The sequence below is a fragment of the Musa acuminata genome, chromosome BXJ1-9, assembly GCF_036884655.1.
Source record: "Musa acuminata AAA Group cultivar baxijiao chromosome BXJ1-9, Cavendish_Baxijiao_AAA, whole genome shotgun sequence".
NCBI classification, from domain to species: domain Eukaryota; kingdom Viridiplantae; phylum Streptophyta; class Magnoliopsida; order Zingiberales; family Musaceae; genus Musa; species Musa acuminata.
Genome location: NC_088335.1, coordinates 41,825,963 through 41,840,346, shown reverse-complemented (window position 1 = coordinate 41,840,346; position 14,384 = coordinate 41,825,963). Strand labels below are relative to the sequence as shown.

The following is a 14,384-nucleotide window of genomic DNA, read 5'->3' as shown; positions in this document are numbered from 1 at the left end:
AAAGAGAGGAGAGAAAGGATCTGTGAAGGTTGTCTCCTGAGCCTGTCAAAAGGAGAGAAACTATAAAAGGGCAGTTGGCCTTCGCCTATTGAAGGAAGGCCCCTAGTTGACGTCGGTAACCTCGTCGGTGGAGGAAGCCAAAAGTGGAGTAGGTCAAGACTGACCGAACCACTCTAAATCTCTGGTTTGCGTTTATTTTGAGCACTTTATCATTACTGCAAACCTCCTACATTGCTTCTGCTCTCTGCGCCTTTACGAACAAGTTTCTAAGCGCTGATCTTTCCGAATCCGCATTCAGACGTAAATCGGTGTTTTCGTACGATATTTACATTATAGTTTACGTTTACGTTTCGATTCTGCAAAACTGTCTTCTGCGCTTTTACGAACAAGTTTCCAAGTTCAGATCCCTTTGAAACTGCGTTTAGACATAAATCTACGTTTAAGCGTAAACTGCGTCTAGACGTAAAAACTGTGTTTAGACGTAAACTGCACAAACTGTGTTTAAACGTAAAACTGTGTTTTTGACGTAAACTGCACAAACTGTGTTTAGACGTAAAACTGTGTTTTAGACGTAAACTACTTTCAGACGTAAAACTGCATTTAGACGCAATCTGCGTTTAGACGTAAAACTGCGCTTAGTCGCAAACTGCGCTTAGACGCAATCTGAACTTAGACGCAATCTGCGTTTAGACGTAAAACTGTGCCTAGTCGCAAACTACGCTTAGACGCAATCTGAACTTAGACGCAATCTGCATTTAGACGCAATCTGCATTTAGATGCAAACTGCATTTAGACGTAAAATGCGCTTAGACGCAAACTGCGTAAACTGCGCTTAGACGCAAACTATGTTTAGACGTAAACAGCGTTTAAACGTAAACTGTGTCTAATCTTAAAATCGGCTTTTACATCGAAATCATTTTTATCAAAAGTACGCAGCTTTCGGTTTTAATCGAAGAAAGATTTCCGCTGCACTAATTCACCCCCCCCCCCCCCTCTTAGTGCTCTCGATCCTAACAGAACATTGTTACCCGGTTCGGTCTACCAAGAGTCATCATCACCGACAATGGAATGCAGTTCGCCAGTGCTCGGTTCAAGGATTTCTGCGCGACCTATGGGATACAGCTGAGGTTCAGCTCGGTCGCACACCCCTAGACGAACGGGCTGGCCGAGGTGACCAACCGAGCCATCATAGGCGGACTCAGGAGAAGGACGCTCACGGCCCAATCCACTTAGGTTGACGAGCTCCCGAGCATCCTATGGTCATTGCGGACTACGCCTAAAACCGCGACAGGGGAATCCCCTTACAGTTTGGCCTTCGGCGCCGAGGCCGTCCTACCCACTGAAGTAGAAATTACCACACCACGCACGGAATCTTATGGCGAGGAGACATCAGCTGAAGGGCTCCGGGCCGGACTAGATTTGCTCGAGGAAAAGCGAGCCAACGCACATCTGAAGGACCTCTCCTACAAGAGAGCCGTCGCTAGGATTTACAACAGAAGGGTTCGTCCCAGACCTATCAAGCTGGATGACCTAGTGCAACACAGGACCGAGGTAGGTAACCCGACCCGAGCGCACGGTAAACTCGCTCTCAAATGGGAAGGACCTTATCGGGTCGTCGGGATTGTCCGACCGGGCATGTACCGGCTCGCAACGATGTTTGGCTGTTCTTTGCCAAGGATGTGGAACGTCCAAAACCTTAGGAAGTTTTTTGCGTGAGAAGGCAAAAGCTGACAAATAGCAAAAAAAGAAAAGTTTCTTTCATTTATAAAAAACTAGGACTACAGGACTCGACCATGACTTACAGATTGACCGACCCCCTAAAAAACTACAGAATTACAGGACCCTTTTATTCCTTCGGGACCTCCACACGATCGTCGAAGGGGACATCCTCGGGCATGTCTACCTCCAGATCTTCAGGATGGGAAGCAAAGGGGTCCTCCTCTACCTCGAGGCCGGGGTGGCGCGCACGGAATCGGCCCAAGGCGATCCGGTATCCATATGCGAAGGAGACCTGCCCCGTCCGCGTCAGCCCGAGTTCGAACCCTTCGAACTTCTTGTAAGTCTCGAGCAGTTCCTTGTCTTTGTCTGGTCGGAGGCACGCCTCCTCGGCGAGTGCCTCAGAAGCTGCTCTCGCCTTGGCCTTTGCCTCCCCCAACTTTTTGCTGAGGGTGCACGCCTCCATCTTCGACAAACGGAGCTCGGTCCGCTCCACCCGTAAAGTCTTCTGGAGCTCCTTATTCGAACTTTCTAACATTTGGAGCTTCGATCTAAGCGAGCCACCTCCGCCTCCGAGTCCGCCGCACGTTTCTCGGCAACTGCCACGGCCTCCGGGCCCGCCCCGGCTCGGATCTCCTCCACTTGGCGGCGTAACTCGGCATTGCGCCCGCTAAGGCCCCCGATGACCCGGCCAGCGTCCCGCACCTGATCCATCAGGGTCGTCGCTTAGTGTAAGCCCTATAAGAAAGAGGAGAGGTCAGGAGGAGCACCGTCGAATGTATAAATAGAAATAGCAGGCGCAATACTTATCATGGTCAGGGACTTGGCCGATTTGCCAAGCAGAGCCTCCGAGGGCAAGGTGTATATATCCCGAGCCATGTCGGGATGAAGCGCACCCTGGAGGAATGTGGCGGAGGAATCCCCTCCGGCCCACACTCTGTCCCCCCAGGACAGGCCCCCCCAGCGGGCGACCAAGGGGTCGTTAGCCTCCCCCGCCGGGATCTCACCCACCACCCGCGATAGAAACGGCTCGTCGTCGCACACGGGTAGTCTGCACAGATCGCGCACGGAGGGAGGGCACGGGCCTTTCCCTGTCGCCTCCCAGCTGGGTCCCGCCATGCCTCGAAGTGGGCCCACCTCTACTCGGTCCCCCCGTCCCGGGGCCGCCTCAGCTCCCTTGGAGGCAATGATCTTTGCCTTCTTCCGAGGACGTCCGACCGCAATCTCCAACGGGGCATCCTTCGAGCCAGGCTTCGGGGCGGCCGATGGGCGTGGAGAGGAACCCGGCGACGCCCAACTACCTAGAAGGGATAGGAGGTTCACCATTTCTGCAAAAAGTCGAACTAGAGTTAGAACTTAGGGCGAGCCGCGAAATACCCGGACCGGACACTATTAACGTACCCTGAGGCGTCGAACTAAGACCCACCTCGACCAACCACCGCTCGGTCATGTTCCGGATGGCATGGGAGCTGGGGAGAATCTCCTTGAGCCTCCTCAGATCCCTGCGCTCCTCGTCGCTCAGGCTCGGGGCGGTGTTGTCAATCGCTCTCGCGGACCACCGAACCCCAAAACCCCAGTCTCTCGCACAGCTGACATAGAAAACCTCCCCTTCCACCCTTTATTACTGGAAGGTGCCCCCCTGACTCGAAAGCCCACTCGGGCTGATAGAAAGTAACCCCCGACCCTTTGGAAAGACGAAAGCAAGAAAGGAAAAGGTTGTGGGTGGGGGTGATGTTGGCGTAGTGGCATTCCCCTAGGAATGCCACTAGGTAGCGCCAAGAGTTTGGCGCCACCTGAGATGATAAAATTCGCCACAAGAAGATACAAGAGACGATGACGGGGTGAAGGGGAAGGCACAGCCCCACCTCTAGGGCATCTAGGGTTAGCGCAAAACCCTTAGGGATCGGGTCGTAAGCCCGCTGCTCCGGTTCGGGGGCGCTGAGGATATAATCCTCCGGGACGCCATAGCATTCCCAGAGTCTCCTCAGTGATGACCCGCTCATGGTAGAGTCGAGGTCATGCGGCCACATTAAGGCCTCAAGAGCCCGCGCCGCTTCCCCATCGGAAGACTGGACGGGGGACGACGGAAGGGGTCTCCCCCTAGCTCTATTGGAAGATGAAGAGGAGGAAGAGGAAGAGGAGGTCATTCTTACGGACCTTAACAGGAAACAAGAAGGGGCTACTTGGGGAAGAGAGGCGACGCTGGAAGCAAGGAGAACGGTTGGGAAGGGGACATCAAGATCCGAAGAAAAAGACTCAGCGGCGAGAGATGGGAACGAAGCCAAACGCGCCTTATTTAAAGGAGAGATCCCGCCGAAACCAGCGTCTTTTCGCATCCCGGAAGCGGGCGACAGCCCACTCATGTACTCGCCTGCCCACCATGTCACTTCAGGAAGGCCAAAGGACGTCCCGCCATAAATGAAGGCCTAATGCGGCAACCCAGAGGCAAGCCAAGCAAACGGCAGAGCCCCAGTGCATCGAACCCGGTGCCTGTAAGCATGCTGCAGCGCAAAGAGCTGGCTCCCAAGGACTCATGAGGCAAAGGAGTCCCCAGCCCCCCACCACAGGTAAGTTGGTATGAAGGGACAGCAACACAAGTACCCGCTCGGTTGCTGACTGCTCGAGTATGCCTCTGTGCAGCCCGCCTGCCAGAGCGTATGCCTCGCTTGTCGACTGACCGAGACACACTTGGGCGGCCAGCCCGCCTGCATAGTGCTCCTCGGCTCCATGCTCCTCGAGACACATCTGCGCAACCATCCCGCCTATGTAGTGCTCCTCGGCTCCATGCTCCTTGAGACACTCCTGCGGCCAGCCCGCTTGCGTAGTGCTCCTCGGCTTTATGCTCACAGAGACATACCTGCGCGGTCAGCTCGCCTGCGTCGTGCTCCTCGGCTCCATGCTCCCCGAGACATGCCGACTGCCTGAGTACGCCTCTGCGCAGCCTGCATGCCTGAGCGTTTGCCTCGGCTGTTGACTGACCGAGACACACCTGCGCGGCCAGCCCGCCTGTGTAGTGCTCCTCGGCTCCATGCTCCTCGAGACACTCCTGCGCGGCCAGCCCGCTTGCGTTGTGCTCCTCGGCTCCATGCTCCCCGAGGCCGTGCCTGCGCGGCCAGCCCGCTTGAAAGCTGAAGCCATGCCTCAGACTCCCGTTACAACGACTAACGCATAGCTTCTTTCCGAAGGGGAATATGATGAGGATAGTAATTATGATAAGACTCGGCTGACGTCAGATGACGTCTCGATAGACACAACAGCACCTGGTCAAACGGACCAGAACACCGGCCAAGGCGCATTAATGACCTGCTTAGGCTCGGTTCCTCACGCCACACCAACACCAATGTCAGACGCTACCAGCCTGCCCCCTGCAAGCGGGCACATCAGGAAACAATGAGCTTCCCTATAAGTACCCTCGCATTCTGAACGGAGAGAGGGAGGAGAAAAAGGAACTTCCTCGTCTGAATCCCCTTTGTCATTGATTAACTTGATCGTCGGAGGGGTCGGGTCGAGCACCTCGACCCGACCTTTGTGCAGGGGCGAAGCCGAAGGTCCCCGCGAGGCATAAAGGCGATGAGTTCTTGCACGGAGGGCACGACGACACCGTCCCGACCTCAGCGTCGACCGTCTCGACAGGCTCGAAAGCCGTCTCGTGAAGATCCCCATCAGCTGGACCTGAACCAAGTCGCGTCGATCCCGAGGCTACGACTCAAGGTTGTTTACCACAACACCTCCTTTTACTCTGCTTAAGTTTTCTGCGAGGTAGTCAGGTTTTCTTTGCAACCAGAGACAGGTTGACGATGAATTGGACCAGACCGAAGTAGCGAGAGCGCGGTGAACGTCTAATGGTACTGGAGACGTCAAGTCACCACTGGTTTGGAAGCGCTTGGAACCTTTTGCATGCATCATGCCCTGAGGAGAGAGAGAGGCTATCGCCAACGAGGTGGAGTCTTGAGAAGACTCTTGTATTTTCTAGTTACGGCTTTGCAGAAAGCCACCTGTGGCAGACATCGAGGTGACGAAGAGAGAGAATATGGCTCTAGTGATCTCCTGCTATCTTTCAGGATAAGATAGAGTGACGATTCAAGTGAAGGATAAGGGACAGGCAGAAGGAGCCATTGAATGCTGTCTCTGACTTTGATGTGCGTTTGTGCTCATCCAGGAAAGATTTTCCTGAATCAAAACTCACGATGGATGATTGTTCACAGTACTGTTTCCTGGTGCAGTTGATTGCATGGTCCAGGTTTTAGGTTGATGATGATAACAGGAGGTGTTATCATGATCTGTTTCCTGGTGCCGTGGATGATGATACAGAATAAATCAGGGGGAGTGCATGTACCGAGGAATTTAAGGTTTGTGTTTGGCCATCAGTTTCTGAGACGGACATTCCTGTTCCGAATCCATTTCTGGGCGCCCACAGCAAGTTCAACTAATGTGGGGTAGATGAGAATATACTACACTGCTAGAAATTGACAGAGGAACAGTTCAATTTTGCTTCTCCTAATTATAATATAATAAGTTTGGCGATTAAAAATAATTTAATATTTTTAAATTCGTTTTATATTGATTTCATTTATTGTTTTGGTGGTAAGAGTTGAAAGAGATTTTATGCCAAACTTTTGTATATGTTTAAATTAATTGTCTATATATATCACTTAAAATTTTTTTCTTTACATTTCTTCTTCTTTTTATTTTTATAAAATAATATTCGATTTTAAAATTTTATCATTAATAATCAAAATCTTTATCGATTAAACTAATCATCTTCGTGCATTGGTATACCACCCTCAGCCAAGTTGGTCGCTGCTATTTGATTATGTGAACTCAACTTTACTTAGATATTAAGAACAAGTAGTTAACCTTCATAGAATTATAAATTATAATTGACATTTGTTGTGGGTCATAGTTTTAATTAAAATTACTCATTCGAAAGTTTAAATAGATAAATTTTGAATGAAATTCAATAATCCATTATTTTAATTATTAATCTTATTTTCACACTTCATCTTACACATCATTGTTTTCCTAACAGCTTCAAGTTTATCAGAGAGTGTTTTACACGACACAAAAAGATGCAGCATGAAGAGCACACCGAAACACACTGTACAAGTAGCGAACAACTGCGACAGCCGAAACCTCCATTACTTGATGTACTGCGACAGCCACCTGAAGCCATCAGCGTACCCCATCTTGCGAACTACGCTGCACATGAAGAGCTCGACAGGGCGAATGCTGCTGCCGGTGTAGCTCACCCTGCCCTTGCCAGTGGTGCAGCCCGCGAGGCCTAGATGGTAACGGAGCTCGTCCTCGGAAGCCGCGTAGGGAATGTCGATCTTGTTCCCGAGCACCAGGAAGGGAACGTTAACGAGAGCCTCGTCGGAAAGCAGCGCATCCAGCTCCTTCTTGGACTCCAAGAACCGGTCCCTGTCGGCTGCGTCAACGATGTAGGCAACCGCATCCATCTGCAGGATTCAACCATCGTTACAACCATGGAGCGACGAGAGCAATGTAGAGGTTCAAAATCTGGAGCACAGAATCTGTTTGTGAAATTGCTTGGCTACCATATGCATATCTGATGAAGTGTTGCTTGCAGAAAATAATGAGAACAACTCGATTTCATGTATATATTCCAACAATCTTAAGCGCCATGAATATTGCCACAGAAGAGCATAACGTCAATACATCCGAAGTACCATGCGAGGTACCTTTGTGTAGTAGTCCTTCCACAACCTGCGAGCCATCCGGTGACCACCTAAGTCGAAGGCAGTGAACCTGATCTTCCCAATCATCAGCTCCTCCGACGTAGGGTGCTGCGTCGGCTGGTGCTGCCCCAACCTCTGCTCGTTACCACCACCACCATCCCAAAAGAATGAGAACAGAGCATGAACGATAAAGAGAGAAGCAACAAAAGAAGCTGGGTTAGGCACCTCATCTTTGAGCATGTGGAGCAGGGTGGTCTTCCCGGCGTTGTCGAGGCCCAAGAACAGGATCTTGGCCTCCTTGGCCCCCAGTCCAAGCATCCAGAGGATCCCATACAACCAGTCCACCAGGAACATCTCCTCCTCGACGAGAAAGAAAACAAAGGCGGCGACGAGACGAGACGACAAGGGCGGTCGTATCCCCCCAGTTGGGCTCGTCGAAGGTAATACTTGGGTTGGGTTCGTCTTCCTAGTGTTCGTCAACGTTGGTGGAACTTGAGAGGCCGACGCAATGTACAGTTTTATAGGTTCTTTAGATAATGGGACACGTAACATTATTTTATATGACCATTGCGAAGTTTGGTGTTATTGTAAAAGAATGTCTGTCATTTGTCGATGTGGAAGGTGGTAATTGGTCGAACAACGTGGATCCGCAGGATAGGACCGGCAAGATGATGATCTCTACGAAACGAGGTGTGACCAGGGTGTAGACAGACCCGGTCCATTCGCTAAACCAAATCAATCTCGTGCGCTCCGTCTGGTTATTCTCGGTTCGGTTTTCTACGGTTCGCTTTGTAAAATGGGTTTAATTCATTTAAAAGTTCTAATAATTATCATCTGAGTTTGGTTTTATTTTTTAGATCCTTTAAATCAAAGGCATAAAAATCCACCGCCTATTCCACGCTAAGTTTCGAGGATGTGGCAAATCATCATTGGTCTACGAGCGTGGAGCAACGTGACTGGGTAGACTTGGATATAAAAATTGCAAGGATGCGTATAAAATAGAGAACTGAATCCCTGCAAAGTTTCGAACTCGAAACTAAGCTCCCAAGTCAAAGCGGTCCTTTTCAAACGAACGCAGTGCCGTTGATAGAAGCTTCGTACGATTTCTATATAATATATAATAGATAATTATTTTTTTATATATCAATTATAATATTAAAATATTGAATATATTCATATCTTTCATAAAAACTTAATATATAATATTAAGTTTTTTGATCGAATATATATATATATATATATATATATATACGAAGAGATGATCACATATACGAAGAGACGTGTGATCATCTAACTGAAACTTCACGTGGGCATGTATAGTGGTGAATTGATTGGATCAGGCGGAGTCGAAGTGTGTAAATGCTAAGTCAATTTATCAACAAATTAGGGGCAATGCAGCCCGAGACAACTCAAATAGAGGCCTTCATCCTGTGTTATAATGCACCACTGGCTAACCACAAGTTTATGACTCCAGTGCCAGCTGCAACCAACCTGCATGGCTCATTTAAGGTCCATCCACCTAACCCCACCCCCTCCACACTCCACGGGTGGTTGACGCATTCATAGTATAGCTAAAGCTGCGAGCACCAGTTCAGTGGGGCCCGTTCCCATAAATCTGGTGCAACCAGGATCTGTCTCTCCTCGACCTGCGCCCGAGACAGAATCTGATGCTATTTACCGATGCATCGAGCCCGACATTCCAATAGCTGAGTTAAGAGGCTCGGATCGGACCCGACCCCTGGCCTGCGCAGGGCCTGCCGTGCCTGCCCAGGGACTCTGCCCATGCCCGTCGCGTTCAATCCCGGTCCGACCGCTGTCGCCGGTGGAGCGCGTCCGTGTGCCAAGCTCTTTATGTAGAGCAGACGCCGCATTGATTGATTCGGTCTCTGTTAGTCACTTCTCACCTCGCTGTTCTTGACGTGCGAAGCACTTGATTGTATTGTTCGAAGCCGTATCTCAGTATTCGAAATCATTCCTGCCCATATCGACGCACAGATGATGGCGCTGTCGAGCAGCGGATACTGTGGTGGTTGGCTCATTCATTGGCACTCACTCATCGGCATAGCTGGAAACGGGTGGATTATTATTGTAGAGACATTGCCATTCCTTAACTCCAAATTACGACGACGATGATGACACAGAAATTGAGAGGTGGGTTGCTGCATGTCAAAGCCATGGGTTTCGCGTGGGTGCATTAATGCCGAAGACAAAACCAGTGAGGAAGTGGACGAACGCAAGCAGCCAAGGCGAGAACAAAAGCCAAGGAGGAAGCTCTCGGTCGCCCCTTTATGACTCCCCCAACTGGGAAAGCTGGCTCGGTGGTTTGCGAGGACAAAACCCGCTTTTTATGCACAAAACACTGGCTTTTCCTCTCCAAGTCCTCTTGGCCTTTTCACCCATCACAGTCGTTGGGAATGCGGATGAAAAGGAGCTCAAAGAGTTCCGTGACACTGATTAGTGTATATATACCATGACAAATCGTGGTTCAATTGGCAGAGTTGGCCATATCCGCCCTGACTCGCACAGAGTTGACTTGCTCATCCTTCTTTTGCTGACCTTGTTAACCATCTGACCAGCTCTCGTGGAGCTAAGTAGCCTCTAGCGCAGCTAACTGTGAAGAATCCGTAAATGGTTTTAAGTAGCTACAGAACATTCAAATTTAAGTTGATCTGTTCACAGGACAAGTGAATATGGTATGTGCAGTACTGTCGCACCAGAGATCCATGCTGCTGTGCAACTGGAATGACCAAGCCTCAGAGCCTCCCCACCCCGTTGCAACAGTCTTTTGATGGATACTCTGGTGGACGAAGGTAGCAGGGGATAGCTTGATGGTGGGCAGCAGTGAAGATTTAATGATTTATACTCCACTCGTACTGTCAATAGCTTATTTGTACACCTTTCCAGCTGTTTGATTTATGAGAACAAGGTCTTATTAGGCATCTGTTTGTGCCAGCATTTCCTTCGAGTGGTGCCAGCTTAAGCTGACAAGAACAGAGAGTGAAGCTAAATTGGCCATGTTTTGAACGCAAAACCGAGAAGACAACGCCCGCCATCCACGCTATCGTACCAGTGGCATTCCTGGCATTAAGCGTTATATCATGGGCATTTGTTCCAGCACTGGCTCTCTTATACAACGCAGGCAGGAACTCCCTTCAAACCAAGACGGCCATCAACGCCCCACCTCTCTCGTCTTCTATCCGGTGGAGCTCGGATTCCGACGGGGTTTAGCGGCGGCGATGGGAAGAGCCCCGGCGGGGTGAAGCCAAGAGCCCGGGCGACGTCGATGGCCGGGAGGAGGGCGGGATCAGGTGTGGTGCTGTGTCTCGTTCTTCTGATGAGCTTCTGGCTGTGCTTCGACTGTAGGAAGGTGGCAATTCGGACATTCCCGGCCGACTCCAATGCTTACCGAAGAGAGAGGACGCCAGTTATAGGGAGGAGACCCGTCCCTATCGGCCCTCCTCCGCTTCCGGCAACGGCGGAGAGGGGTGGTATGGAAGAAAGTAAGCGGCGGGTGCCGAGCTGCCCGGATCCGCTCCACAACAGGTAGCTTAAATGACCTGCGCTTACCATGGGTTTGTGGGAAGAAACACAAAGGGGTGGTGTCTCCGAAGCTGTCTTTTTTACATCTTATTTTATATATCAGTTTGGTGTATAGGTAATGGAGTGAAGAGAAGAAGAGAAAGGCTTTGTATTGGGAGAATCTCCTACACTGAATGATATGTTGATAAATCTTTGGGATTAGGAACGAAATTGAGGGAGATTCTTAGCATACAGAGCTTGGCTCCATGTTCAGAAATAGCAAGGGCAAGAAATAAAACATTATCTTTCCTATTTGTTTGAATTCTCCTCACTCAAATCATTCTGCTGGTGCTCTTGAATTCCTGTAAACAGCATGAGCTTGTCATGGCATCAGACATTTTTAATGACAGCAGATTAAGCTTCCTCGAAATCAAAGAGTAGAGAACCTGCTTACATGAACCCACCTTGAGCAGAGAGTCCTGCAGTAATTTAGTCTATTGCTTCTGGGTGTTAAGACCAAGCCAAACAGAGATCTGAAATCTAAATCTGTAGTAGCGCTGCTTACCCACAGGTAAGACAGACGATTGGAGGGTCAAACAGAGGCAGTGGGAGATTCCACTGATCAGTAAAGACAACAAACGTGTAAAAAAAGGCTTCTTTTCTCCGATTTGTTGGTCCAAGAACACATGAATCTCCACGAGGATGCCATCTCTCTCTCTCTCTCTCTCTTGCTGCTGAGGTTGAGGCTGTCGGAGTCAACTTGAGAGCGTCGTCGTTCCTTCTCCAGGTCTTCTCTTCGGTATCAACGTTTGCGATCATCATCTTCCTCCTAAAGTTCATCTTATCGAACTACAGCAAAATACTCGAGACCATAGAAGCATTTTCGTCCTTCTAGTGTAAATCTTCCGACGCGAATGCAGGGCTCCGAAGAACGACGAACCCACCCTGATTCCCGCATGCGCCGCGACGTACGGACTCAGAATCCGTCCGTTCATCACTCGCATCGCCTGATCGGACGGTGGAGGGCTCGTCCGCGGAGCATGGCGCGTGCGGTGGGCGGGGAGGCGACGGAGGCAGGTGGGGGTTGTCGGGTAGTCGCTTGGATGGGAATCTCTGCGACCCAGCGCCACTACTTCACTTGGTGTTGCATTCATTAGGATAATGCGTCGGGGGCTGCCACATTACTACTGCTGCCTACGACTCTACCCCGATGATGGTATGTTCATGAGGACACACGTCTCAAGAATCGTGTTGACATTGATGGCGATTCACTTCAATGTGGCTGAAGACGAGTTCGGCCGCAGACCCATTCTTGGTAATTTCTTTGACGGCTTTTGGTGTGGGTAAGATGGTCCATTTGGTTTCTTCCGTTCAAGATTTGATGTGAGAGGCATTCACCATCGTGAAGCAAAGAATGATGTTTTAAGGTGTAGATTTCTCTATATCGGAATAGTAGTTCCGTATGATATGTATTCTTTTTCTGGCACTGTCTCACTTCACCGCGCAATCTGTGTCTTTGTATCCGACCATGTTTGCTCGACAAATCAAAAAGACAACCACCGGCAGAAACTTCCTTTTGATCAACAGTGTGACAAGAACAAGACCAAAGCACATCTTGGAAGAACCATCAGCTTCTTCTGCGTCAGCCACATCCCCCCCCCCCCCCCCCCCCCCCGACCACCAAATCACTGAAAAGGAAAGGAATTGCCTATTTGTCGTGAAAGGGTTACTGAGCTCATCTCAAAGTACCCTGTTTATGAACACATCACAAAGGTAATCTAGTCATTCAACCACTGTGGCAATCAAAACCCAACTCTATCATTTTTTGTATATCATCTGTGAAACGATGCAGATGAAGAAAAGTAGGAAGGGAATAATACTGCGGGATTTGGTGGTGGAAAATGTACCGACAAATAGACACAGTTCCAGCCCAAGTCCGACAAGTCCGGACCGATATCAAGTGGCCTAAATAGGCCCATTTAAAGCAAAGCAAGCACGGGAAACAGAGTGGAACCTAATTGACGATGATATCTTGTTATAGAATTTCTCGTGTTGCTGACTTCTTCACTGATCCATTGGAATTAGATTCTATCCGAGTCCAATAATTTCAAAAAATATTATTTTTCTGTGTGCAAATACAATGGAAGCCACAGAATGGGAGCGTAAAGCAGCCTCCTGCTTGGGTTTCTCACGTCGACATCGAAACCGGGAACAACGCCGATCAACACGAGCCCATTCCACGGGCAACGGACGCCGTCATTGTGTGACGTCACGCCTTCTTCGACCCGCTGCGACAGCGCTCACCTCACCGGCCTCACGTCACCGATGAATCACGAGGGAGAACCCACCGCCGGCCTTGGTCTTCCTTCCCCAGTCGGAAGAATAACATAATACACGTGAAGGTATTCCTGCAACATGTAAACCCGCGCCTTTTTGTCTGCGCTACGCATTCGCTTACGTAAGCGCCCAAAAAGACATTCAACTCACCCAGATTCTCTCTTATCAAAGAACTGTCCCTATCGTATACCATCGGCGATCGAGGGGTATTTTCGTAAAGTTGCATGCCATCGTGGCATTCTAATCCGATTTAATCCCTTCGGCGCTCCTTCTTTCTTCGTCTATTTATATTTGTATTTTGATCCGTCAAGCTTTGGGAAACAAAACCATAAAGACTTGCTTTTTAACAAGACACGGAAATATCATTAAATGGGAGGAACTCGGATTCAACACGGACGTCCTTCTGCCTTCCGCCGACTATTTAAGCTCTCATGCGGCGTCAGACACGTCACATCTCCGCCTCAGTTCTGATAGGTTTCCACCCTGTTCTTACGTGAGACCATGGACTCTGGGCGACGAGGGAAGAAAAGGCCATGTCCAAAGCCGTCAACTGCACCCGCAGGGCCGTCTCCGACTCGTGAAGAAGACGAGGAGGAAGAAGAGATGGAGGAGTTCTACGCTTTGGTGGGAAGGATCAGAGAAATGAGGGACATGCTCAAGTCCAACGCAGGTACGAGGTTGGCCAACGCAGCGACGCCGCTTTGGAAGCCCGCGTTCAAGTTGGAGGACTTCCGGCATCGCGACGAAGCCGAGAGCTCGGCGGCGGCATTGGTGGAGCCGCCGAAGGAGGAGAAGAGAATGAACGAGGAGGGGAAGAAGGAGGCGGGGAAAGAAGAGTGCGGTTTGGATCTCAGTCTTGCTCTCTAATGTTCTGTGGTCAAGATGCGTACTCCACTGTGTAGTAGTAGTAGATTGGGGAAAATACCCAAAGGACACTCTTTTTTTCTCTATTTCTTGTATATATTTTCATTTGCTTAGAACTATACAACTGGAAAAGTTTTCTGAGTGACTTTCATGGGGAATTAAAATACTTATTTTGAACCTTAAATTTATGATTCATTGTTCATTGATGCCTATACCAACCATGAAAGGACATAACATACATGTGATATG

At 49.6% G+C, this 14,384-nt stretch overlaps 2 protein-coding genes and 2 long non-coding RNA genes across 5 annotated transcripts; 3 read left to right on the top strand and 1 right to left on the bottom strand.

The window, feature by feature from the left end:
• Positions 1-6,684: 6,684 nt before the first annotated feature.
• LOC135594343 (GTP-binding protein SAR1A-like) lies at positions 6,685-7,923 on the bottom strand. The gene is made up of 3 exons (XM_065084736.1): positions 7,641-7,923; positions 7,419-7,550; positions 6,685-7,175 (listed from the first exon to the last, which is right to left on the bottom strand). The coding sequence occupies exons 1-3, from the start codon at positions 7,767-7,769 to the stop codon at positions 6,855-6,857; spliced, it is 582 nt and encodes a 193-aa protein (XP_064940808.1). The 5' UTR covers positions 7,770-7,923; the 3' UTR covers positions 6,685-6,854.
• LOC135594344 (uncharacterized) lies at positions 7,089-7,338 on the top strand. The gene is made up of 2 exons (XR_010480067.1): positions 7,089-7,227; positions 7,307-7,338. It is a non-coding gene; the product is annotated as an uncharacterized LOC135594344 (long non-coding RNA).
• A 2,556-nt stretch (positions 7,924-10,479) lies between the features above and the next one.
• Positions 10,480-11,246, top strand: LOC108951194 (uncharacterized). 2 transcript variants are annotated; one of them, XR_010480066.1, is made up of 2 exons: positions 10,480-10,958; positions 11,071-11,246. It is a non-coding gene; the product is annotated as an uncharacterized LOC108951194 (long non-coding RNA). The 2 variants fall into 2 exon arrangements; XR_001975510.2 differs by having other exon boundaries at positions 11,059-11,246.
• A 2,526-nt stretch (positions 11,247-13,772) lies between these two features.
• Positions 13,773-14,138, top strand: LOC108951203 (NRR repressor homolog 3). Its single transcript, XM_018818043.2, has one exon. The coding sequence runs from the start codon at positions 13,773-13,775 to the stop codon at positions 14,136-14,138; it is 366 nt and encodes a 121-aa protein (XP_018673588.2).
• Positions 14,139-14,384: the final 246 nt, after the last annotated feature.

What these genes read in the sequence shown, in the direction of transcription:
- LOC108951203 (XM_018818043.2), top strand. Translation starts at nt 13,773, where the DNA reads ATGGACTCTGGGCGACGAGGGAAGAAAAGGCCATGTCCAAAGCCGTCA.
- LOC135594343 (XM_065084736.1), bottom strand. Translation starts at nt 7,769, where the DNA reads ATGTTCCTGGTGGACTGGTTGTATGGGATCCTCTGGATGCTTGGACTG. An exon ending in TCCACATGCTCAAAGATGAG is followed by an intron (nt 7,551 to 7,640) that starts GTGCCTAACCCA and finishes GGTAACGAGCAG; the next exon opens with AGGTTGGGGCAGCACCAGCC. An exon ending in GGAAGGACTACTACACAAAG is followed by an intron (nt 7,176 to 7,418) that starts GTACCTCGCATG and finishes TGAATCCTGCAG; the next exon opens with ATGGATGCGGTTGCCTACAT.